The sequence below is a fragment of the Elgaria multicarinata genome, chromosome 3, assembly GCF_023053635.1.
Source record: "Elgaria multicarinata webbii isolate HBS135686 ecotype San Diego chromosome 3, rElgMul1.1.pri, whole genome shotgun sequence".
Lineage (NCBI taxonomy): Eukaryota > Metazoa > Chordata > Lepidosauria > Squamata > Anguidae > Elgaria > Elgaria multicarinata.
This window is the reverse complement of record NC_086173.1, coordinates 32,865,544-32,893,251: the sequence shown is the minus strand read 5'-3', so window position 1 is coordinate 32,893,251 and position 27,708 is coordinate 32,865,544. Positions and strand designations below refer to the sequence as shown.

The 27,708-nt window shown below is 41.1% G+C and overlaps 1 protein-coding gene across 2 annotated transcripts in view; it reads left to right on the top strand.

Moving 5' to 3' along the window:
• CA10 (carbonic anhydrase 10) overlaps positions 1-27,708 on the top strand; it is a 321,453-nt gene that overhangs the window by 44,318 nt on the left and 249,427 nt on the right. For both annotated transcript variants that reach the window (XM_063123160.1, XM_063123159.1), the window contains exon 3: positions 17,663-17,737. In XM_063123160.1, the coding sequence (XP_062979230.1) occupies positions 17,663-17,737 (75 nt within the window). The remainder of the gene's footprint in view (positions 1-17,662; positions 17,738-27,708) is intronic.

Genomic DNA, 27,708 nt, shown 5'->3' with positions numbered 1-27,708 from the left:
AGCTGAACTTGTGAACTGCCTCAACTGAAAAAAATACTGTGTTTCAGGTGATGGGAAAGTGTGGTGAGAGAACGGTGATAGTTGTAGTTTTCAAGGGTGAACAGGCATGTGTAATCCAGCCCACACTAATTGTTAGACCTGGAGCTTAGCTTTGGCTTGGGTGGAATAGTTTTATAGGGCTGGTGCATCTTTGTAGTGTTGTGAGGTCAGCTGATTATCTTCAGGTTGTGGGGTCACCTGACAGTTCTCTGGCCAGCACTACAAGCTAGATGGTGTCCTAGACCCACAAAGTCTAATCTCTCTGATGGACCAGAATGCTGGAGCTAGAGGAAATAGGTTTTGGAGGTTGGCTGCTGGAGGCCTGGGATTGAGTTAACACAGTGAATAAGGCAAAAAGGCATGGTTTAAGGTGACTTCTGAAGGAGGCCACTGATACTTTATGGTAAGATGGCCATTTAACCTCTTTCACAGAAGACCTTTCTCTGAAAGCTTCCAGGAGATGGTGCTCTATTTGAAGGGTTGTCCTATCCAATTCCAGTTAAAAGATAATGAACTGTAAGAAGTGTTGCCCATCAACAGTTAGCACTTGGACTATGGACTGAACAGGCCAGAAAATTTCTATTAAATTCAAATAATAATGTCTAAATTTGCATTCATACATATAAATTAGCATATATGTATTATTTTTTTTTAAAAAAACAACATTTATTATACAGTCACAGACCCAATGAGAGACAGTGGCAGACATCATTAAGACAATAAAAACACAATCATTAAATCATTATGCTGAAGGCAGGGAAGTTATTAAAACATACACATGTTTAAAATATCTTAGTTAAAACACCTGAGACAAAGAGAAAAAAAATGAAAACAACAACTTGAAATAGAAGTTGCAATTACGTTGAGGAAATCGTCTTACAAGTCCTTTGTACAAAGAAATGTATTTTATGCAAATTGTTGTTTGTTGTCTTCTTTTTTTGGTGATATACTTCTTTTTCAGCTATTCAGAAATGGTCACCCTACTTTATAGTAATCTGGCTTCATTGATATATGGTGTATGCTCCACTTTGTACTTAAATGCTTACTTTAGTTTGGGCCATTTGCACAGCTTCAACGTATGTGTTCTGAAAGGCCTAAGCCAAAACAGTTTTGGGTACAGATTTTTTTTCTGTGAGGGGATGGGTGTGGCGTTACACCCCGCAAGTCAATTCCAAATGTATGTCTGTGGTTTGTAAGTCTGTGGTTTTTAGAATGTTGGCCTGAGGGGGCGGAGTTAGAATGTCTTGGGAGGGGGGAGGAGTGATATATAAGGGAATGACTGAGGGGATTGAAAAAGATTTCAGGGGAGACTTGTTAGGTACTCTTAGAGTCTGTAGTGCTCTCTGTGTTTATGGTACTTACGTTCTGGGAAATTTGAGGGTCAGTGTAGTGAGTGGTGTCTTTAGAGTGTGGTGTGCACGTAGTGGATGTATATTAATCAATACTGAGAATAAAGAAAGTTCAAGAGTGATTGTGTGAGAAAAAGGAAAGCGCGTATGTGAATGAGTGACAGGATTGTATGAAAGTTTTCAAAAAAGTTTTTAAATGTTGTTAGTTGAAACAAAGCTTGTGAACTTTTAAAAATAAATTTTGATTGTTTGTTTTAAAACTACCACAAAAATCCCACGGGTCTGTTAGGCATTTATCATCTTAAGTTTACACATTCAGCACCCACTCTGACAATCATTCACCTAAGCAGATATAACTCACAGCACATTATTATATATATTAAAATCCTTCTCCATTTTAACCCCCTTTCTCCACATAGTTTGGAGGAAGGTGGTTCTTATCCCTTGCCTCAGGCGTATCAAGTGGTGGTGCTTGGCTTGAGCAGGGAGTAGCCTCGGCCGGGTCTGTTGTTCAGAGCCTGTGCCGTGGCAATGGGCTTGAGTGCCAAAGGGATGCAGTCAAGGGAGAGTTAAATGTTGTTGGATGGATGGCCTTACTTTGCAAAGAATCTCAGTGGTTTCAGGAGAACTGTTCATGGTTTAATCTGCGACTCAGTACAATTGTGGGTATTGCAGTCTGGCCTAGAGAAAAGAGATTTTACCAGCAAGCTATCTTTTCTGCTCCATTAAAGGTATGTCTGTGAAGCCTTGCAGTAAGAAACTGACTGACATTAAGAAACTCTACAGCTGGAAGGAGAAAATAGCTCCATCAGCTTTGTCACTTTTTTTTATGGCCTACTTTTCTATTTGCGTCTGAATTCAACTCATTGCTTGGTTTATGTTCCAAAATTAGGGTATTTCTGAAACAGGATATTTAGCAAGCTTCCATTAAGATGATACATTATTTTATAAGGATCTTAACGTGTTTTGGTTGGTATCTATGTAATCCAGTCTCCATTTATTTTCATGGATTTTGACATTGTGCAACTGTGCACTAGATTGTGGGCAAACTTTTAAGACTAGGTGGGGGCTTGTTAAATTCACATGAGATGGAAAGGGGGAGAGGGTGCAGGGAGTGAGCCTTGCAAATGTGTACAAAAGGTAACAAGTAAAAATGTGAGTGCCCCATCTGTCCACATACATTTATATTTAAAACATATTTAAAGCATTTGTTGTTGTTTTTTAAAAAAACACCCTTTAAAAATCAGAGGCACAAAAGTTAACATCTTAGATTGTAGAAATATTATTATTTATTTTACCTTGGTATAACTTTGAATGATTAAGTCTTCTCCCCTTCCCCACAAAAGGGAAAATAACAATTAAAACAGAACCAGCATTTAGGAAAGTCAGGGTCACATCTAAATTGCTTTCCCTTATCCATGTATTCTATCTGAAATGGGGCTACTGAGAAACCAGAGGGAAGTATCTGTATGCTTTGGGGAAGGTGAAGAGATGATTAGGAGGAAAAAATATGACAGAACTACCCTCCACCCAAGCAACAGCCTGCTATGGACTAGGGAATTCTGTCACTGGGGAAAGTGGTTTCTTTTTTGGGTCAACAGAGTTTTGTGGCATGTAGAACTCACTTTATGTATGCAAGTTGAACTGCAGGAACTTTTGTGTATTTTGTGTGTGTGGGGGGGGAAGGTTCTGCAACTAGCATACATTTTTGAGCAATTTGTGCAAATAATAGCCAAATTTGTGCAAATAATGGCCAGAAGAGTGTAAGTTGCTCAGAAATTGCAGAACCTTCAAAATATATGCCAAAGTCTGGGAAAAGCCACTGCAGTGGCTAACTTGCTGCAGATCAAGTCAGGTAATGCAGTGAGAACGGAAACAAAGTCATTGGGGGGGGGGGCGAGCCTAGAAAACCCCATTGAACTCCACTCCCAACCCTAGTCTGGAGTGAGCTTGCTCAGTGGTCACAGAATGCAGTGTGTCTGCTTGGTGGGGGGAGGGGGCAATGAAAAATGGGATGAATGGAATTAGGGTTGCCATATTCCGGATCCCCAAATCCACGCAGCCTAACTTGGATTTTCTGCAAATTATTTGCTAATTATGGTAAGAGTTAAGCAACCTCTGTCAAAGTCATCCCCTTCAAAGATGCTTTATAAGAAGGAAACAGATGGTTGGCTTTTCTGAAATACTTTTGCATGCATTGTGTAATTGTACCCTCGAAAATTAAATAGAAATTAAGATTGTTATAAGAAGTTGAAGGTGGCACAATTTCCTGAGAAAAATCCAGGCTGCCGTATTTGGATATTACCCTAACCCTAACCCTTAATCAAAGAACAAGGCAGAAATGTGTAAATAAAAACCAGGAGGGGCAGCAGGAGCCATTTAGGCACCAAGAGAGCCCCATTGTTGCCCACAGACACTCCATTGCAGACCCCAGCCATATATTCTTTGGCATGGGAGGCCAGGAAGCATAAGATTACACCTTAATTTAAGGAAATCAGGGTATAATCATATTGTCCCTGGAGGGGCATCCCAGAAGCCTTAGGATATTTCAGATCTTCCCCTATGCAGGTAGAGAGGGAACACTTGCCGCAGAGAGGAGGTCCACTGTAGATGTCTTGCTATGGTGGCTGCCCTCCTAGCAATGTTCTACAGGTGGTATGGGTGGAAAGGGGATGTTCCAGGGGCTATCAGTGGTGGATCAGGTGAAGCTTTGGATCCAAAGCCCCTTCGTTCCCCTAATGTGCCTCTGGAATATGGGGGGAGGGGATTATGTCAGCCCTTGAGCTGGGACATTTTCCCTCCCATTGAAAAAAAATAATATCTGTAAATTGAGCCTGTAATTTGCATAATTTGTCCAAATTGTTTTTTACCTAAAAAGAAAAATGAAAAAGTTTCACGATTTCAGGAACAAAATCTTTGCTCAGCTTGCAAAAGCGAGTTGAGTCGGGGTGCTGCAGAAATCTGGGGAGACCACAAAGGGCCGGATTTCCTGGCAACGGCCACCCGTATTTTAGAGAAACCATAGTACATCTTAGAATAGAATATAAAATAACATAAAATTAGTATAAAAGAAAATATCAGGAATATCATCCAATGTGTGCAAACTAATAAAACCACAAAATCAGGCTCAGTTGACCATTCCTTATATCCCATTTATTTTTAGCGAACCGTTGGTGAACTTTGATCTTTTTACAGGAGCTAACACAAAAGTAGCTGCAGTCTCTGTAACTGTAGTATCGTCATCCCTTATCAAAAGAACAGGTAATCAATGATAATTTCAGACTGATAACTTTCTAAAACAAGCTTCAGCAGCTTGGACCTGATTTTGTAACATGTAGAGGACAGAAGCACAAATGCAGGGTCCGATATTCCTGATCTGCACCAGCAAATGGTACAACTCCTAAGCAGGATCTACACTACTGCTTATAATGGTTTATAATGGTTATGACAACTGTTCAGGCCCTGGGCACATTACATATACTGTTTTCATAACGTTTTTAAAGTGTTATATCCTGCTTGGTGTAGATCGGGCCCTAGTCAATATTAATGGTGTTATTCTAATACCTTCTAAGGGATTGCTTTGGGTCTGTTCTAAGCAAGGCACAGAACAGATCACATGAGTAACTTTCTAATTTACGTGTTTCTTTAAAATGCCCATGGGGCATAACAAGGAGAAAGAATTGCTCTCATGTCTTGCTGTAAAGTCGTATCATTGAGTTTAGGTTTAATTAATGCCCTTGCTGCAATAGGTTGTTGGATTTCAATTCAACTTGTAAAAGGCCACATGGGAAGATTAGAGTATTAATCTTTGAGGCCCAGGAGTTTCTGAGAAAGGCAGAGTTACTTATATTGATTGCAATAACAGAGGGATGGCAGTCCGCCTATGCACGTATACTGCTGTTTAAGCCAATGTATGATTGAATGTGTCACTTCTAAATCAGAGAAACTTTACTAACTTACATTTGCAAGAGTAGATGAAGAGTGGTGGACAAGGGGCTCCTAAATTTGTTTTGTATAGCCTCGAGCTTCCATGCCGTATTCCCAGACTATAGTGATATTATAGAGCAGTGGTATCGAAATATATGGTTTGTGGCAATATCAGAAAAAAATAACATGACTTTCTTCAAATTCAAGAAAAATCAGAATCAACATCGTTTGATGCCATATGGGGGAGATTCATTCAATATGCATCACAACCGGATGTACAACAATGTATGCCTGCTTCAGCTTTGAGTATATGGACGTTGTGACAACAAATGAAGGATTACAGCACATATATTCTCCTTTTAATTTTAATTTTCCTTTTGTTTCCTTTTAATGTTTCTTTCTACTTTGGTTAAGCTTCCTTCCTCTTGTAATTATATCAATCAACCTTTTTTTTCTTTTTACTTTTCTTTGTATATTATACATATTCATATAATTGTTGGTTTGATATTGTGTTAGGGGATTGTTTGGACTTACATTTTTCTGTACCACTTTAAATAATATATATATATATATATTAAAATATAAAATCATTGAGCAGTGGGTAAATTGGAACGGGAGCTACCAGTTTACCTGGGAATGGAAGCTTCCCATTTAGGATCAGTCATCCCTAAAACATGAAGGTGAAAATGTATTTGATTGCCCAAAGGGGGGCAAAGTAGAAATAGATCACAAGCATACATTAGAACATGATAGCCTGTCAAAAGGTCATAGGGGGAAATGCACACGCCAGAGACATTTGGGGAGGGACATTGTGTATAGGGGTTTCTGTGCTAACTCTAAAATGGTCTGAACCAAGATGGGAAGTTCGAGTGCGTTTGGAGAACATAGATGTAGTGGGCATAATAGAACCCTGGTGGAATGGAGGGAACACATGGGATATGACCATCTCTTGGTACAAAGAATGTGATGGGCTTACTGAGGGCAGTGTCACTATGTCTCTTAAAGAGGGCATAGTATCAATTATATTAGAAACCTCAAAATGGGCAGACCCCTCCACAGAATTGCTATGGGTGACCATACCAGTGTCCCCCCCCCCAAAAAAAACAATTTAGTACTGAGGACATACTATCATTTCCCCTGACCAAAATGCTCAGGGTGATCTTGAGATGGAGAAAGAAATCAGGGAGTCATCCAAAAGAAAAAGTGTTGTAGTAATGGGGGTGACTTCAATTACCCTCATCCACAAAAGCTGGATAAATGTGTGTTCTGGTTTTGAGAGTGAAAATATTTCTAGCTAACCTAAACTATTATGCTCTACAATAGTTAGCCAAGAAACTGGCTAGAGGGGAGGTGATCCTGGACTATTCTGAGTGGTTCCCATAACTTAGTGTAAGATGGAAGTGTTGTTCAACCAATTAAAAACAGTGATCACAGGGCCATCAAATTTAGTTTATATGGAAATTAAAAACTGCCAAATGAGTCCAATTATTTCAAAAGAGGAAACCTCAAAATGAAGGAATTGGTAAAAAGGTAGTTGAAAATGAAAGTCAAGAGGGTCAAATTTTTTCAGAATAAAGCTGTCATGATTCCCCTGGGAGATTCCTTATCAGAGGGGGAGCTTGAACCTTCAGAGCCAGACATCCCAAGAAAATAAGTTATCCCAGAGGGCTTTGGATGCCTTCAGAACTGCCTCCTTTAGAGGCAGAGAGCTCAGTTTCTGAGGCCGAAGGGGATGCTGAACCACCACCTAGCCCCCGAGAGTGGGGCAAGAAGGGATAACAAAGGAATTAAAGGAAGTTGAGGCTGTAGAGAAGCTGAAAGAAGTCTTTACATCTGCCTTCACTGCAGTAGATGTAGAAAGGGAGTTAGAGGAACTGAGGCAAACAGTGCCAACAAGAGATGAAGTTCTAGATATTACTGAGAAATTGAAAACAAACAAAACTGAAATCTCTCATATCAAGAAAGTTTACAATGTTTTGGAGTTGTTAGCTTAGAAATTAGGTTGAGTACAGGGATAATAGATGTTTTCAAAAGTATGCATAATGTGGAGAAAGGTGATAAGAGTGATGTTTTTCTCCCCCAGGGCAAGGGTTTTCTCTTTTCCCATGCATATGTTGAGGGGTTTTTTAAACTGACCCCTGGATATTTGGTATGTAGTCTGTTTTTATGCTTTTTATGGTTTTAAATTTTGTATATTAGTTTTTAAATGTTCTGTGTTTTTAATCTTTGTAAACTGCCCAGAGAGCTTCGGCTATGAGGCGGTATATAAATGTAAATAATAATAACAACAACAACAACAACAACAACAGCAGCAGCAGCAGCAAATGGGGATAGCAACTTTTGTGGCATTGGGAGGTAATTGTACTTGTTTCAGGGGGTGGGGCAAGAAGGAACTAGGAGTCAGTTACAGCTGGTTGGCGATTTTTTAATCCATGAAATTTGGAGGAATGAGCCCCCTTACTCATTAATCCAGTGGTGGTGTCTTCTTCCTTCCTTCGTTCTAGTTGGTGGAATAGCTTTTCTTTTTTTTAAATTGCCTTTGGTTGATTTTTAATTAATATTTATTCATCATATTAGAGTGAATACAGAGGCCTTCTTCAGGCATAGCGCAACACACGCTCCGTAGCATCACTCTACCCGTCCCTCCTGCCTCAGCTAGATTAAAATGTTGAAAATAAAATGGCCACCTTCCTCCTCTAGCACAGGCTTCCTTAGTGGTATCATCAGTGTCTTCTCAGAAGTAGGTTCCATTGAGTGTAATGTCTTACTCCCAAGTAAGTTGCCTTTGGCCAGGAGGAGAGTGAGAGGTGTTACTGAGAATTCCTGTTTTCCAGCACAATAATCCTACAATTAGCAACTTTTTGTAAGCCTCTTTATACACTGCAAAAAGTAGGGCAAAAATATTTAAATAAGTACTACACATTTGCTCATGCTTCATATGAATTATTTTAGTTATTACTTATGATTCTTGGGTTTTGGTTTGACCACTAAGCAGCCTGGTTTCAGACCCTACCACAAGGAAGCTATGGAATTGAATAGGATTAAAACTTTAGTTCATAATCAGGCCTGGCTTTCTGAGAAACAGACTCAGCATGGTCCTTGCCTCCCTTTTGAGAGAAGAGTTATTTTTTCTCTTTTTTAACATGTTTTCCTTTGGCTTTGAGAGTATTTTGGGCTATCTTTTCCCAAGGCCAGTTTGCTTTTTTGCTCACTGGTGAAGCAAGGTGTAGAACTCAGCAGAGATCTCTTTCAGCCTTCGTCTAGATCCATGATCACCTGGTCTTCAGACCTCTCTTTAGAATAGGTAGCTATAAATTCCTTTTACTCCCCCTGCCCCTATACACACACAGTGCTCCTTTCCTTTTTCTAAGAGTTTGGTCCATACTGCTATAAAGTTGAAAGCTTCAAACAGTTCATTTAATTAGTTTGGGTTGGTGTAAGTTTTTAAGTACAATTTTGAAACCTTTCAAAGTGCTTCTGGGCTTACAACGTGGTTTTCTGCCTTGTCACACTGTTTTTCCAATAAAGCAAGCCTTCCCCAACCTGGTGCCCTCCAAGGTGTTGGACTACAGTTCCCATCATTGCAAATCAGTATGTCCCATGGTAAGGAATGCTGGGACTTGTAATCTCAAACAACTGGAGGGCAGCAGAATGGGGAGCTCGCCTGCTAAAGTGCTACCCCTCAGTCACAACTTTACCACCTCAGTGAAAACCAGGCCTTAGTTGCTGGGATCTTCCTCTGGCTGTCCCCTTTTTAACTGTGAGGAAAATCTGAAATGTATCACCTAACAAAATAGTACATTTTTGTTTGAAGACATTTTAAAGGACTGAAACTAATTATATGGTTTTGATGTATGGCACCACTTTAGAATCTCATTGGAAATAACCAGATGAATCATGCTTACTGAAGGGTGATCTTTCTTATCTTTCTCTATTCCTGGCTTCTTTCCTTGTATCTGATTCTGCTTTATTCTAAATAATGCATTGTGTTTTTATTAAAAAGATAAAGACTGGCTTTGTGTTTGTTTACCAAGACAAGATGTAAATTCTACATCAGAAAATCATTACCTTTCTTTGCCTAGGGAATCTTTTTTTTCTACTGGAATCTTGGAATTATAAGTGTACAGCATTCAGTAGTCTTGTTTGGGGTGTTGCACAAAAGGCTAAGCTGAATTCCCTGGAGCAGGGCTAGCTGCAGCCTGTTGATGGCAGCGGAAGGTTGGAAGCATAACAGACAAATCTGCAGGAGCTATCTTCCTCACAGCATATCATGATCCTGGTTGCATGAGTGTGAGGATGCCCATATCTGTACCATTTAAGAGTCCCATATCTGATGCAGTGGGCAGAAGCTTCAAGCGTTATTCATCTTAAGCCGATAATAGTTAAAGCAGGACACTATTCATGCAAGTAGTCACAGCTGCAGTCCATATGGATGTGATCTACAAGCAGACCCATGGGGAAAGTATGTGGGAAGGAGACTGTAGTGGACTCTAGCTGGAGGTGTAAGTGGTGGCTTTCTGCAGATTCCTGCTTGGTAAACCATGGGGCAAAGAGAAGGCTAGAGTGACACAGAGCTTCTTCAAATGAGTGTTTTAAAGCATGCTTGTGATTAGCCACTCATGGAACTTCGTGGGTCATTTTGATGACATTCTCCTCCTGCATGTCCCCTGTTTATTTCTGGCCACTAAACGGAAGTTTCCAGGTCAATTAAATGACACTGTAAACAAATAGGATGTTTCCTGTGGCTCCCCTCTTATTCCATTGTAAAATAGATCAGAGAAAAGCTGGAATAAACCCTTAATGGTGCGAAATCAGCAGCATGTAAAGCTGGCATTGCGCTCTGAAGCTGCCTAGAAAGGATTTTAAATGGAGGAAGAAGAGGGTAAAATGCCTTTCTGTAACAAAGGGTTCCCCATGTGTCTACTCAGAAGTAAGTCCCATTGTGTTCATGGGGCTTACTCCGAAGTAAGTGAGACAAGGGTTGTAAACTTACAGCACAGTCTTACTCAGAAGTAAATCCTGGCTTTCCTGGGGGCTGTGAAGAAACAGATGAAAACAAGACTCTCCCCCCCTCTTCCTTGCACACATGCAGGGGAGTGAATGAGGCACAACCATGTCTTCCACTTTGTCGCCCCTCTTCTCCTGTGTAATCGAACTCCTATCAATCGTGCCAAAGAACCAGGAAGTATCGGGTAAACAACAGGATTTCCCTTAATGTAGAAACACCCTTTGCGTTCAGGCAATGATTTGGAAGAAAATTATTCTTCAAGTATCTGGGTCAAGTTATGATTGAGGGCAAGGCCTTGTTGTAGAAGCGAAGATACCTCTGAGAGCATTCTGTTTGTAGTGAGACTTTTAAAGTATATAAGATTGCCTTCACCAGCCTGGTGCCCTCCAGATGTGTTCGGACTACAATACCTGGAAAAGCTAGGATTTGCAATCCAACATATCTGGAGGGCACCAGGCTGGGGAAGGCTGGTATAAGACTATGCTCCTGCAAATACTTATATGAGGGTCTCTTCTTCTAGGTGTCCTTTATAAAGCCTCAGTCGAAATAAATAACGGAATGAATAATAGGCAATCAAGTAGAGGTGTATGGATTTTGTTAAATCTGTCCCATCTGCATTCTGTGGATTGTCAGGAGTCTTTCATTTCATCATCTGCTCAGTGGTGGAATCTGGTTCTTTTTAAGGATGGATGAGAATTTCATTCCACTTGTGCAAATGCACCTTAATGCTATGCAAGTTTGCACAAATTCCCCTCCCCTCAAATGTAAAAAATCTGGTCCATAAATCCACACAATCTGTGCAACTTGAAAAACAATGTTCACTGCAGAATCCACAGATTGGATTCATAGAAATCCAAACTTATTTGAATACATTGCAAGTTTCCCCAACTTCCCTACAACCAAGGTTGAGTCAACAAGATAGTTTCCAAAACTCTGCATGCCTAACTACCCAATAACTCGATTCCTCCCTGCGCAGGGTGGGCATTATGTGTTGTTAATTGCTGGAATAGAGAATCTGTGGCTTCTTTTTACATGCCTAACAGGTCTACATGATGGATGCACTGCATAACCATTGATATATCATCATTCACATTTAAATGTTCTACAGGAAGAGAAATGAGTAAGAGGTCATGCTCATTAAGTTGTTTTCTGAATTAAGATGCCGAATAATTGAATTAGTATTGCATTTGAACTTAGAGGCCTAGATCTTTGGCAAAGATCTCTGATCCAGGGTCTGTTCTTTTCCCTTGTGCTTCATCTTAGGGATGTCAGGGGAATCCGTTTGGGGATGGGGGTGGAAATGTTCCCCTTCTGCTCTTCCTCTGCAGCAGCAACATTCCCTCCGTCTCTCCTAGGGATGGAGGGAACATTGTCGCTGTAGCGACAGCGCAGTGGTGGAAGGGGAACGCTTTCCTCCTGCACTTCTGCAACCATGACAGCATGCAACTGCCATCCCTCTCTCTCTGCTCCCCCAGCTCAAGCTTAAAAACCCTTGGTTCTGGGCAGATGGTTCCTGGAACAACATCTGTTCTTCAGCTCCCAGACCTTTGCCTACCATTCCCTAGTTCCAAGGTGGGGAACTTGTGGCCCTCCAAATGTTTTCCCACACTCCATCTCCATTGGCTGGGCTGGCCAGGACTGATAGGAGATATAGACCACAACATCTTGTTGGGCCACAAGTTGCATACCCCTGCCCTAGTTTCCCTTTGGGAACTCTGATCCTTGGATCACCTTCAGACCTCTATTTGAAGAAATGCCCAGGCCCTTTGCTGGCTCCTATCTCCACCGCCTTGGTATGCAGTATCACCATGAAGGACAGGATACAACAATCTGATATTATCAGGTGTTATAATGGGGCAGATTGCCTCAGCTATTTCTTTTGCTCACTAAAACCAAAGTTCTCATATGTTGGTGCCACTCAGAAGCTACATTGAAATGAACAGGGAATTCTACCTTCCTTTTAAGAAAGTCAAATAGTAACACTGCAAAATCCATCACTGAAAAGCTGTTTCACATTTGTTTGCTGTTCTGCATGCATAAAGGGAAGCTGCTTGACTGATGGTCCCTTTGATCAATAACCTACTCAATCTTCCACTGACAGCCAAAGCACAAAGGGTGGGGGAAAGCCTTACATCGCAAATAAATAACTCTGTGGTGGTAGAAAATGCATAGAGTTCAAGAAGCCTCTTAAGCAGAAGTAATTATTTTACTGAACTTCATGAATTAAGGCTGATCTAAAACCAAGTAAAGTCAGAGGAAGGACTTCTTGCTTTGAAGGGCTGTTTCCTTCAAAGGTTTGTAAATGGAATGCACTAGTTTTGTTTTGTTTTTAAGAAAAAGAATACAAGTTACCTCATTTCTCTTTGATTTGTTTTTGAAGCACATTTGAACAGTGGTGTAGTGTACATTTTGGAGTGCAGTTGCTCAGCTGGACAGTCCCCATAGCCACACCCCCAAGGAGAGTCCAACAGCTCAGTTAGCTGCATTGATCTGTATCAACAAACCAGTTTCTAGCAGTATTAATTTCCACCAGGAGCAGATCTTTTCTATAGCTAATAGATCTTAAATTGCCCATTCAAGACCTGGCCACCCCATCATTTTCAATGTCAACAGAGGTATTATTTTTCTTATGTTCCTGTGTTGGGTTGGGGGAATTTAAAGAAAATGTGGCTGGGTGGGAAGGGTTAAATACCCAATCTGTGTACAGTGGTCCCAATCAGGATTGGGGCTTACACAAAAATAAAATAAAAAGTTATAACCTACACATTTAAAATAGCGTGCAGTTTTACCCTCCATTAAAGAAAGCTTGGTTGATTTTGTGCTTTTCTACCTTTGTTACTCTGCTAAGACCTAAGCCCTCAATTCCCCACTCTTCACACTGATAAAAAAATTGCCTCCTTCACTGCTAAAATTGAATCCATCTGCATGGACTTCTTCACCTGAAGATCAGCTGGATCTGGGGCAGCAATCCTGGTTGGGGTTACTGGGATGGGAGGAAGACGTACCTGAATAGCTTCAGCTATGTGACTTTGTCATATTCAGTGGGCCGCCAAAATTAGAGATGAGTGAGAAATCAAGTTTTGATTTAAAACTTGCTCTATCAAGTTTTTATTTTTCAGATTTACCCAATTTGCACCTCCGAGACCTGAACACAAATTGAAGTCATAAATCTGTACATTTCTGAGCTTGAGATGCATTCCACATAATAAAAACATAGTGTTTAACATGTGCACATTTTGCAAATGTGCAAAGAAAAATGTGTAAATTTCCAAAATGTGCACAGACATGCTTTAGTCAAGTGGATGCACGTGTATAAATATATGTACGTTTAAAAATGCACACTTAAATATGTAGATTAATGAGAACAATATCAAAAACGTGTACAAATTTTTACATGGATTTTTTTAAAAAACAAATTGCAAACTCGTGCAGAAACCGGATAGAATGAGCTTGATTTCCATAAACAAGTGAGACCACAATGGACAGTTCAATCCATCCCCAAGTGAAATGCTACAGGGTGAATAGACAATAATTTCCTGTCTACTATTTGTCTGGAAGAATATGTTCCAAAAAAGGTTTGCCTTACCTTTATTTACAAGAATAATATATGGGCAGTGTCTATTTTTAAAGCCCCTCTTGGTAGCTGGAATCAGTAGCCCAATTGTAAGGTCAGACTTGCTTTGGATGGAGGCAGGCATCATGCCATCCTGTCAGATGGGTATGAGATTAAATAGCATAGGGCCACTGTGCTGTGCCTACAGCAGACAGGATGCTCAGCAAGGAGCAATTCACATGGCTGTCTCATTTTGATTTCACAGATCTATGTTTTTGGGGATGCCTGTTACTAATCCAGCTTTGATGTGGATTAAGGTTTTAAACAAATACCCAGCTTCCTTGCTCATCTTACCAGACCTCATGGTCTTTTGCCTTGGTATGACTGGACGAATGGGGGGGGGCTCTTTGGCACCCCCTGGCTCCCTCAAGCCCCACACCATGTGCAAAATGCAGCTTCTGCTTTCGTTCCAAGGAGACTATCAAACTCTGCTTCGTGACACCAGAGTGCGTTTCATTGCACGAGAGAGTGAAAATTCATGCCAGCTATGTTCTTCATGCCCAGTTTTCTCAAGTGTTGTTTTCCCAGGACTGGTGTCAAATGTAGAGATTTCAAGACTCAGAGAAGAATATGTCCATCGGAATTGGCACCCCGATTTGCCTGCTTGATGGCATAGTTGCTTACTTCACTTTCCTTCCAACCTCTGTAATTCAGGATTGGCTCTTTTAGTGCTTTTGTCCTCCTTCCGTTCCAGCAAATAATTGCTAGATAGCTGAAGGATTTCCCTAAGGCTTTAAGGGGATTGTACAAAACTGCCCATAGGTTATTATGGTAAAAGTCCTACACTTGTGATGCTACTGTAAGTAGGGTTTCATCCTAAGAATAACCCTATTCAGGCATGAATAGAGTAGACTAACATGAGCATGAGGGACGAACACATGCCTGGCAGCTCCAGCCCCGACATCCTTGCACATGCCAGTTCTGCTCCCTCAGTCTTGAATGGGGAGATCTGCTGCAAGTTTCAACTTACCTTCACTTGAACATCAGTAGAATTCGATGTGTGATCAGGTAGGGTTCCTGGCTACATCAAGGCTGCTACTCATATTCATGCCAGCTGCTGACCTACTTTATTCAACCCAAGGAGATCAGACAGTGAGGGATGCAGCTGGCGTGCACATTCCCATCCCTCATATTCCTGCTTGACTACCTAACCTTATTTAGGCATAACGCCTGAATAGGACTAAAGCAACTTCAATAAAGTAACTAAGGTGACTTTGGTTGATTGGCCTTTTTCTGCTGATGTTGCTATTGTAACACTTTCTCTTTAGGAAGTCTAATTTTCCTAGAGATGAACCAAACTTTCTCAGATGTTTTTCTGTTAACTTTTCTGAGAATTTTCTTTTTGCCTCTCTTCCTTTAAAAAAAAAGAGGCATTTTTTTAGAATTTTCTCTCAATGTTCTCTATGTTTTGTAGTGGCAATCATACCCTTCCCCACCCCCACCCCCATACAATACACACACACACACACACACACACACAAACACACACAGTGTCCAGGAATGGCATTGGTCCTGGGCATTGTGGAGGATGCAAAAATTTTATAGTTTTAATTTTGACTTTTGTATACTCTGGTTTTAATTGAATTAAATAAATAATTGCTAGGCTGCTAATGCATTTGGTATTGCTGTGAATTGCAATGGCAGTGGGGGTGGCTGGGTGGGTGAAGGAAGCTGTGCTACTACCACTGCTAATGGTGTGCTCAACCACTGAGAAACTGTTAGAGAAATTCTGTGAAATGGTTCCCATAATTTCTCTGCCTCCAAATAGAATGGAGAATTTCAAAAGGCCGTTTGCACACAGCTCTGGGCTTATCAAACCAGTCCATACTCCAGGAAATAAAGCCAGACTGCTCATTTGAGGGAATGATATTAAAGGCAAAACTGAAGTACTTTGGTCACAAAATGAGAAGACAGGACACCCTGGAGAAGATGCTGATGCTAGGGAAAGTGGAAGGCAAAAGGAAGAGGGGCCGACCAAGGGCAAGATGGATGGATGATATTCTGGAGGCGATGGACTTGACCTTGGGGGAGCTAGGGGTGGCGACAGCCGACAGAAAGCTCTGGCGTAGGCTGGTCCATGAAGTCACGAAGAGTCAGAAGCGACTGAACAAATAAACAACAATCTCAATTATTGCATCCCATCCAATAGCCCCCAATATTTACATCTTGATTCTGTTTCATTTGGCCTTCAAGTTAAAGGGGATTGATGGTTTTACAGCGGAGACACTCATGCTCTTGGACTTGAAAGAACTGGTTATAATCTCAGATTTTTCCTGACTGGTTTTTTTCCAGTCACACTCTTGCTTTAGAACATAAGTAGCTACGATTCTTCTTAATACCAGACAGTCAGTTTTGCAAAGCTCAACAATATTGATTTATGAAACACAAAATTCCTGGATACATAAAAGTGGTGCTTTTAAAAAGTATAGTCAGTATACTTGTTAGAAGAGGAAGAAGAAGAGTTGTTTTATTTATTTATTTATTTATTTATTTATTTATTTTATTTCTATACTGCACAATAACCGAAGCTCTCTGGGCAGTTCACAGCAGCTCACAAGATAAAAATACAGCGTGAACTAAATAAACAAAATTTAAAAACAACTTAAACAGCTAAAAAACATTTCAATAAAATACTAGACTGTTAAATAGCTGGCATGAAATGCAGCATCATATACCATTAAACACCTTGGAGTAGAGGACAGTTTTAATCTGGCACTGAAAAGATGACAGTGTTGGTGCCAGGCAGGCCTTTGGGGGAGAACCGCAGGGAAGGTCCCCTCCCTCATTGACACCTTCTGAGCCTCCTTTGGAGGTGGCACTTGGAGGAAGCCCTCAGATGTTGACCGTAGTGTCTCTCTAATTATTGTTAGCACTCGATGTTGATTCAGAAGTGTATGTTCTTCTAAATAAACATCTGAAATGTTATTTTGAACTATATAACACTCATCAACATTGGTTAAAGGACAGAATTTGAGGTAGCATCCCCACCTGTCTATAGGTACACATAGAAAACATCTCTTTGTTGGACAGATTGCTTTTGTCAGTACATGATGCGTTCAGTGTTTGTTGTGTTTTGTCAAATGCTTTGAACAGTAAATTGAAGGCCAAAGCAGGTTTTACATTTACTTTTTTCAGTTTTTGCTCTAGAGTAATCTGGATTAGGACCATAGCATGTGAGGTAGTAGGCTGTATTCTTTCCCCTCCACTATAGGATTGATCTGGATCACACCCCTACACCTGCAAAATGGTGATCCATAAAGCAAACAGATCACTATTTTTCAATAGAAATTGCTGGCATGGGGGTGGGGTCTCCTAGAAAGGGGGAAAAGATTAAAGTCCTCTAACCCCATTCTACGTTCCTGATTCATAATTGTGCCCACTGTGCCTATTCTAATGAAAATAAGCCATTTAAAATGATATCTGCTTTGGCTATAAGAGTTTATAAATACAAGGAAAGTGTGCAAGGGGTCTTTTTAGGCTAATTCTGAAGTTTTGTTTGTATGTAAGCCTCATTGACATAAACAAGGATTGCAATCAAATCTGAGAATTGAAACATGGTTTTCGTTAGCTCTTGTGAACTCTGTACAAGATAGTGGTGATTCTTTTTGTATTTTTGGGACATTGTGAAGGCAATATGGACAATTGCAAGCAGTGGGGCTGTTAAAGTGTAGGAAATGGTGTTGCCCTCTTTTTATTGTTGGTTTTGCTTTTTTTCCCTTTCTCTAGCTCAGCAGAATTCACCAAAAATCCATGAAGGCTGGTGGGCTTATAAAGAGGTGGTCCAGGGAAGCTTTGTTCCAGGTAAGTGCTATATTTCCAGTCCAATAGTTGTGAATATTTCTGTTTTATTCTGGTATATATTAGCTTGTATTCTTTGCTCTTATTTTTAACAGATTTAATAGAATGCATTCCAGGGACCATGAGATTGCTCAGAAAACCCCTCTGAGGTTGGAGACAGCACCCCTGCCTCTCTGAAATCAGAAAGGGGGTGATGTGACTGCAAAAAAAGCAAATGCCATTTTGGGCTGCTTTAATAGAAATATAGCTTCCAAATTGCGTGAGGTACTGGTTCCTCTCTATTTGGCACTGGTTAGGCCTCATCTTGAGTATTGTGTCCAGTTCTGGGCATCGCACTTCAAGAAGGATACAGACGAGGAGGGGGTTCAGAGGAGAGCAAGGAGGATCATCAAGGGTCCGGAAACAAAGCCCTATGAGGGGAGACTGAAAGAACTGGGCATGTTTAGCCTGGAGAAGAGAAGATTGAGGGGAGACATGATAGCACTTTTCAAATACTTGAAAGGTTGTCACTCAGAGGAGGGCCAGGATCTCTTCTCGATCATCACAGAGTTCAGGACATGGAATAATGGGCTCAACTTACAGGAAGCCAGATTCCAGCTGGACATCAGGAAAAACTTCTTGACTGTTAGATCAGTATGACAATGGAACTAATGACCTATGTTGGTCGTGGACTCTCCCACACTAGAGGCCTTCAAGATGCAGCTGGACAGCCATCTGTCAGGAATGCTTTAAGTTGAATTCCTGCATTCAGCACTCGATGGGCTTATAGGCCCCTTTTAACTCTACTATTCTATGTTTCTATGATATGAGATATCCTGAGCCCCCTCCAGCTTCCTTCCCTTCAAAGTGCTCTTGCTAGACGTCTAGCAAAAATTACCACACACACAGGACAGGATTTCCCTGATATTCCTGGTGCAACTCTTCCTTTCAAAAGATCCTTTCTGTTTTCAGTCCTTCTGAAAATTCTCCAGATAAACTGTAACCACAAGAGTAGAAAGAAATGATCCCAAACAAAAAAAACAAGAGAGGAGATAATATAATAAATGTGGGGGTGAGACTGTTTCTGGCCTTACCCCAACAAAACGACACTGGTTATTACAAGTGAAAGGGTTTAAAGTTTTATTTCCTTAGCTCTGGCTTTCCTGGGAAGATGTTCGTATTAAGTGGACAGATGCCAGAGATTGAACCTGGGACCTTCTGCAAGCAAAGAATGTGTTCTATCATTGAGCTATTGTCCCTGTACAACACAGAATGTGTGCATTGTATTAACCAGCTATTTCTCAGTAGATCTGAAAGACACAATTTTCAAATGTCAGTGCATAATATTGGCTTTTTGAATGCACATTGGTAGCACTTAAATCGAAGAAGAGCAAAAAACAAAACAAAATCCCCACAACTGTTTTTCAAGAGTGCAGAGCTACTGCAAATCCATCTCATCAACCTCAGCCTGAAGTGCCCAGCAAACGTAAAGCTACTCCCTAAACGTCTAGTTGCATAAATAGAATAGAAAGCAGAACATGCTAAGCAATTCCACATTTATGCTCCAGGTCCTGCAGAGATTTGTCTTTGGTGAATACTGCATAAAATGCAACCATATGTTCCATTCTGTTTTTGTTATTGCTCCAGAGGCTGACAGGCTGTTCTAGCAATGAGTTCAAAGGCTGCCTTTATTTTTTATTTATCCTTTTGCTAAAACCAAGGAAATGTTCTACGGATTTGCAAGAATGTACCCAAAGACAACATTCCTCCTGGTGTAGTGTGTATTTCACATGTTCATGAGTAGAGAAAGAGTGTGTTTCTGTTAAGTAATTAATAATCAATTGATCAATTATATTTGGGTATTTGCAGTTGACTCAGTAAAAACCAAACACTTCTAAAGAAGATGTTGCATTCACCCCTTATATTATCACTTCATATTATGTTTCATTTATTTCAATTTCAATTTTTATTTCTTTATTTCATTTTTGTACTACCCAATAGCTAAAGCTCTCTGGGTGGTTCACAAAAATTACAAACCACAAATACAAAATAATAAAAACATAGTATAAAGCCTTTAACATACAAAATTTAAAAGCTAAAGCCGTTACAGTAAGATACTGAACCTGATAAAAACAACTGTCATAAATGCCTCATCGTATGCCTTCAAATGCCTGGGAGTAGAAGAGTCTTAATCTGCTGCCGAAAAGAGGACAGTGTTGGTGCCAGGCAGGCCTCAATGGAAAGATTGTTCCATAATGGGGGGGGGGCTACCACTGAGAAGGCCCTCTTGTTCCCACTTTCTGGGGCTACCATCAGAAAAAGATACCCATGTGTTGATAGTCCTGGTAGATTCATGTCAGGAGAGATGCTCCATCAGGTATTGCAGCTCAAAGCGATGTAAGGCTTTGTGTGACAAAACCAACACCTTCAGTTGATCTTGGTAACATAGAGGCAGCCAATGCAAGTGGGCCAGAATTGATGTTATATGCTCAGACCCTCAGGTTCCAGTTATTAATCTGGCTTCCACATTTTGCACAAGCTGCAACTCCTGAATATTGTTCAAGGGATCTGCACATAGAGCATATTGCAGTAATCTAACTTGGAGGTTACCAGATCATAGGCTACTGAAGACAGGGGCTTTATTGGGCCACCAGTCGAAGCTGTTAGAAGGTACTCTGCTTTGATTATGAGATGCTTTGCAGTACATTTTTCAGGTGAATTTTCTCCTTCATATTGAGATTTAGAAAGAGATGAATACAATATAAACACTAAGTATGTATACCCAGATCTAGCAGGCCAGGCCATTTATTTGTATGTGGTATGAGGTATGTGGCTAGCTGTGTGTAGGTTGCTAAGGGCTAGTTCACACAAGATGTTTTGCTTGACCTGGGAGCAGTCCTGGCCATATTTGGATACATGGTGAATAAAGCAAAAAGCCTTATTCATGGTTAAAGCCATGGTTTAAGGTGTCTTCTGAACACAGTCTGACTTTCTGGGTTAACCACCATGGTTAAAGCCATGGTTTAAGATGTCTTCTGAATGGGGCCAACGTAACATGTGGAATTGACTGGTTTTAATTGTGGAAACATTTTTCTTTTCTGGCCACCACAATTATGGGAATTGCTGCTGCCTATATCTGTGATAATTCTGCATACACAATTGCCAGTTTACATGGTAATGCTAAATCATAGTTTAGTGCAGGGGTGGGGAGCCTCTGGCCTCTGGGCCAAATGCCGCTTTGAGGAGACCTTGCACAAGTTGGGGAAGGATAATGCCTGGATTCAAGTGTTTTCTTTGTTTTCATTGCATACCAAAAAAGAGGGAGAGTAAGAGTCACATCCATAACTCCACCCACTTTGGGGTCTGGTCTTCCCCACTACTGGAATGTGGAGCAAGACCTTTACAAGAAGAATGTTCCCTTATCCTTGATTCAGTGTTATCGGCATGAGCCTTGGGCCCAGGCTTCTCTTTTGATGCGGCTGCAAGGAAGGGTTTGGAAGCATCCCCTTTCATTTTCAACTAACCATGGTTTGTTATGTCTGGACAGTAATTTGCGTTAACTATAGTTTATGGAAACAAGGCAACATCATTAACCATGGTTTGAAGTTGGCTCATTTCAGCAACAAATAATTAAGGCTAACCACAGTTTGTCCCAATTTAGGCATAAGAACAAATTGTGATTAGTTATAAATGGAAGTGGATGCTTTCAATCTCTTCTGGGAAGCTTGCCCATGAAACCCTAAACTACCTGTCCATTGTGGTCTTTGGGTAGGCCCACAGAGTAGGGATTTCTGCTTCATTAGGCTCAGCCCAAGGTTTGGGCCTCAACTAGACCTACCAGGTCTAGCGTGACGGAGGGGTGAGGATCTCACAATATTTTTATTGTGAGATCTCCTCCTCTGTTTACACGTGGCGTGCAATGACCTCGGAGGGAGAGGACGTTGCACCCGCCATTTTGTTTTTCCTTAAAGGAGACAAGCACTCATGCGCAAAAGGTAAGGTTTTTTTTTATTTCTAACAATTTTCCTGCTCACCACCCTCGATGGGCACAGAGCTCCTCAGGAGCTCTGCACCCCATGCGCGGGTCTGAGCTCCTCACGACTAACCGTGAGGAGTCGGGACAAACCGTAATGCCCGCACACGTTCCGCGGTCTCAGGATCAGCCTGAGACTGTGGAAAAAGTGGGCTCGAAGGGTAGGGCGAGATCCTGGGGAAAGGGAGGGATTATCCCTCCCTGTTCCTGGGATCCCTGGTGTATCATGTGGATGCACAGGGATGATCCCGGGGATCGCCCCGGAATACCGCCCCGTCTAGCTATGGCCTTGGTATGCTGTGTATGCCAAAAATTAGTAATTAGTTATGTCATCAACCTGCATCAGTTGCAAATACCATGGTTTCCTATTACATCTAAATTGATGCTTTGTGGTATTGGCATAATGCTACCTTAGTTCTTATTGTCCCAGATGTAGTTGCTTAGAAATAACCCTGAAAAATAAGCAGTACTGAAAGAGATCACTGTAATGCCCACTCCCCCAGAATTACATTGGATTTATCAACACTTTTTTTTACTTCTCTCAAATTTCTTAAATGTTTTGCCTGTGGAAGAACTCCCAATTTTACTTTTGCTCTAGCCAACATTTCACTGGCAAATCTAATCCCAGTTTTTAAAAAACAAATAGTACAATGAAAGCAAAGTACAAGAATTGTCAAACCAGCCAGTAGAATTTGACAAAATATGTGTAAGGAGCAAAGAGGTTCACCCATTGCTCGGGAATGTGACTAGAGTAATGGGATGATTTATGCCCTGGTGGACTAAGTGAAAATAACTGTCATGGAGGGCAGGATAGTGAACTGTGCTTGACTATCAGAACAGTCTATACACAAAGGCCGGAGGGTGTGTATATCTTTTCTGCCTGTGAAAGGAACCAGCTGGTTTCCACAGAGTACCCATATTAAATGTACAAGCTAGCAGAACAAACTCACAAACTTGACTAATTTTAAAAAGTATCTTTGGCAATAACATAGCAAAATAGGAGCACAGCCATTTTGGGCTTCAATCCTTGGTTAATGGATTTGCCCTAGCTTTTGTAGGCTAGAGTATATGGCCTTTAGGAATCTGCTCAGCCATTTAATTCTACAGTTGTGGAATCTTTCCTATACAGTAGAATGTATTGGCATAGTATGACTATACTTTAAGGAATGGCATTCACCCAAGAGACTCCAACATAAGAACAAGAATCACACTTTTTTCCAGGTTTGAGAAAACAAATATAGGCACTGAACTCTGTACAAGTACAGTGTTGCTTTCTCTCTTTTTTTGTAGTGCATTTCTTATGGCAAACACACACAGGTTGTTTTGCCTCAGCCTCGGTATATTTAACCCCCGGCTATAAGACGAGGCCCATTATTTGTAACTTTCCTGCTAGCCAGGTTTGAGATTGTTCAAGACTGCACCTCACAAAGCCTGGCCTTCTGGCCTCTTCTTTGTGAAAAGCTTGTAGTTGACCTGAAAAGTGCTTTTGTGAAGTGTATCAAAATACCTCTTAGACGTAAATGCCACTCATTGACAGTTTGGGAGAAATATTCTTTGTTTACAGGGGAACTCTGTAAACTCTGTTTACAGGGGTAGCAGTAATTTTCTGAGTTCTGAGCAAAAAAGCAAACCCTCACATAAAAATTCCTCAGAGATCATGAGTGTATCCAACTATTTTGCTTTTTAAAAAATCCATGTGATCAGTCCCATCCTCCTCTGTTATGTGTTAGAATGGAGAAATATAATGTGTAAATGATCTCATTTTATCACATACATATCCCATCTTTTCCCTAAGGAATTCAAGGACAGCTTGCATGGGATGTCCCACTTTATTCACATACCAACCTTGAGAGGCTAGACTCAGTGGCAAACTGTCATGATCAGGCCTGTTCCCCTTAGTGTGGGGGAAGGAGTTTCAGGCTATCAGTCAGAATCAGATTCTGAAGCTGAAGAAACAGGACTAGAAATGTACCAGCCTACACAGGAAGTGGGGGTTTAAACAGTGATAATGAGCACTTTGAATTGTGGCCACAATTTTAAGGCATTAATGGATGGAAGGATGGGATTTTCAGAGTATCAAATAGGTGTGCCAGCTAATTGTTTGCCTCTAACCTGATTTTGATCCAAGTCATGCCCTTATTGGAAATAATACTGGAGTCTTCATCATGATGCCCATGGATACCAATGTGCTGCAGATACCTCTCTTAATTCCTTCCAGGCTCCCAGCCCTTCCTGGTTTGTATTTTACTTCTTAAGATATTATTATTATTATTATTATTATTATTATTATTATTTGATTATTATTTTACTGGGAGGCTGGTATGCTGCAAAGTGAATTGCCACTCTACAATATCATCTTTATTTATCTTCGTAAAAGTAGGTTTGTGTGTCTTGGAGCTTAGACCCCAATTCTGCCTTGTACTTAGTTCTCGGAGAAGCTATTTATCTTTTAGGCTCACCAGCCTGATTTCTGGTAAATTGGTAAAACATGCCTTGTGAACAGCCATGGCAGCCATTTTATGAATGAGCATGCCACCTCCAATGGCAGCCATTTTGTGAGAGTGCCCACAACACTCGCTCAAAATTCCAGATGTGACCACTGACCCAGAAATGTTGAGGACTCCTAAATTGAAAAAGCTTTGTATCCACAGAATCCTAATGGAATCTGCAGATGCATGGGATTCACACTTATTTATTTATTTATGACATTTTTATACCTCCCAATAGCCGAAGCTCTCTGGGTGGTTCACAAAAGTTCTTCAGGTCAATATGGGAGAGAGGTAGTTAAGAAGACAAAGCACAACAGCAGTATTTCTACTGGTGCATTCTTTGCAGTCTTGGGAGCTGTAAAGTCAGCCTGCAGTAGTTGGCTATTATGGCACAGATGTGAACAGATGATTTCTACCTCCCAAAGATGTCAGAAAGCAGAATGTAGCACAGAAAGTAAATAATCGAAAATGCAGTTGTAGAATGAACATTGGGAGCTGATCATGTTGCTGAAGAATATATTGCCGTGGAAATGTAGAAATGCAGTATCATTCCATTTGCCATTTCAGCAAAACATTCCTTCTTTCACTTCAGCTTGGATGAGTACTCTTAAAGATGCAATTAAATACAAGGAGGTATGTTTAATGGCAGGGTCATGGACAGGGCTGTCTCACTGCCGGGAAATGCCCTTTCCGCAAGGGATGGGGTTTGTACCTGACTGCCTGCTGCATCTTTGAAACACTGCATGAGGTTAGGGGCAAACAGAAGTGCCTATGTCATTTCTATCCAGTTTAAAACTGGTGAGAAGCGACAGAAACATGTGAGCTTCCTCTGCCTCTTCACTTGCTGGACGTGTGTGCATCAAGGCACAGAAACAAGGCCCGTCATTTCCACCGACCCCCTTCCAGCTCAGGCCAGGAGGGGCAGGTGGTGTGGTGTGTTTCTGCCTTTTCCACTGTAGCTCTAGTGCTGGGAGAACTGAGCCGTTTCTACACCTGCCTTTTTTTCCGGGATCATCTTGGGATCATCCCTGTGCATGCAAATGACACACAGGAAATCCCGGGAGGAGGCAGGGACGATCCCTCCTTTTTCCTGGGATAATCTTTAGGTGTGGAAAGGGCCCTGGACTCATTGGGGCAATCAAGATCATCGAGCTCTGATAATGACACATATCTTCTTTCCCAGTTCTATCAGATGTAAATAATGCTGCTAACATTGGGATCCACCAATGGGGATAATCAATAAAAAAATCTGGTAGGATGCCATTACTTCCAGGGACCTTTCCCCACTTCGGCTTTCGTATCAGCATAGCTATTTCCTCGCAAGTGACTGGGGCCCAGCTAGGCAACTCTGGGTCTTTCTGCTGCGCTGGAAGTACGCAGGCCATCTCATCATAAAAAAGGGAGCGAAAATGTAGTTCCTCTCGATGTTTGTCTGTTTTGTTTTCAAGGAATGTTAAATGTAGGAAATGAGAGAACATGTGAAGCTACCTTATTATGTTATACCCTGTTGGGCTAGGCAGCCCAGTGTGTGTGGTTTTACTGTGATGGTCAGCAGCTCCGTAAGGTCTCAGGCAGCCTATCTTCCTTAAATTGAGATGCTTTAGGTAGAGCTGCTGGAAGTTGAACCTGTGGCTGCCACATGAAAAGCATGTGCTCTGTCCCTGATGTAGAGCCCCCCCTTAAGGAAAACATGCTTTGTTAATGCCTAATATAATTTCATCAGTGAGTGAGAAGATGTTTTACATGGAGAGCATTGCTGCTTTCATAGGTTTTAGCTATTTTATCAGCTTTTGTTCGGTCTGTTGCTATATTTATCTCTATTGTGATGATTTACTCATTTGCATGGATTCATTGCTTTTACATTTTGAAAGCTGTTTCAGACACTGTGAGAAGGCATGATAGAAATCGATAGATCAAAAATACTTACGTTTTAGGGATTGCTATTACTGTAATATGGAAAGTGACCAGGAAAGTCCTTTTTACCTCTAGGATAATGCCCCACCCTATTCGAAAAACCAGCTGTGTGCAACTCATGCTAGTTCCCATCAGTCATGTGGCCCTGCAGGGAGCAGATTGCTTTGCAGAACCCCACAGGGTGGTAGTGTGTGAATGGGTTATTAACAATTTAGCTGAGAGTGGTTTGCATATTACGAGGAGAAAAGTGGCTGTTTGACTGCACTAGTATTTCTCCTTGACATGCAAAGAGGGAACTTGCCTATCTCCCCCTCTGAAGAGATGCATGCTACCTACTCACATCCAGATCACTTGTACCTCCCCATGGGTTCCCTTTTCTCATATTACAGAAACCTGCCCTATGGTAAACTCATTCTCTGCTTTCTGAGCAGCTGTCCAAGGTGCTGAAACCATTCCTCTGCGAGGATTGTAATAGGAAAGAAAGGAGTATTCAAGGGGAATGATTTTCTGTGAAGACATCTTCGCTCAAAAGCAAGGGGAATGATTTTCTGTGAAGACATCTTCACTCAAAAACAGTAGGTTGCCGCCCTGAAGCCATTTGCTTCCAGGAGTTCCACCTCAATTATAGATATATGTGCTATTAAGTGGTTTTAGAAGTGCAGCCAAAACATTTGGCAACATCAATGCCATTTCTTCCACTCTGCTCTCAATTACAAAGAGTGTATAAATCGAGAGCAAGCCACAGATATATTACCATCATTATAACCGTGCCATACCATGAACTGATCAGCATAATTTATAGCAGCACTGTGCAAAAAGCATTTTCCTTCAAAAGCACAAAGAGGGAGGGCAGTTTTAAAACTTATCTGAAGTCAATCTTCTCCAGAATTTGGAGGCTGTCGAGTGAGACATGCGGTTTTGCCTTCTGTTGCTTGCTTCTTGCATAGACGGACTGCTCACAGGGGGCTGCTATATGGATCAGCACTCCTTGCTTTGATTCAGCTGTCTTGTCTCAAAGGCCCCAGCAAGCTTTTCTATGCTAATACCCCAAAAATGAACTTCAATCAGGGCATCTGCCATCATTCGGCATGTGGGACAGGAATTTTATTGGAATTAATTATCTCAGATCAGTGCTTTGCTGCTGTGACACCTCGCCTTATAATTTGGAGTTTTGCATAAGATGGACGGTGGTAGCAGTAATTGCTGTGATCTGCCATTTTGTACAGTGAATTTTGCATTATGTAGAGAAGCCAGAGCCACAGGGCATGAACACCACCCAAAGTAAGGAACTTCAAGAAAATGCAAACCAATATCTTGAGTTACAATTTTCATTTCACTTTTTAACAGCCTTCTGCAAGGCTCAAACATATCATGTTAGTCGTCATATGTCACCATAGAGTTCATTTTTTAATCTTTCTTTACCTCCTCAGACTGATTCATCATGGCATGTGCTGTCTTGCACAACTGGTCACTTCTCATATGCCTGCCAGATTTGGTGGGTTAGGTTAGGTTTAGCTGCCCTTTGCCTATTGAAAGTCATGCCAAGTTAGTCTTTAAGA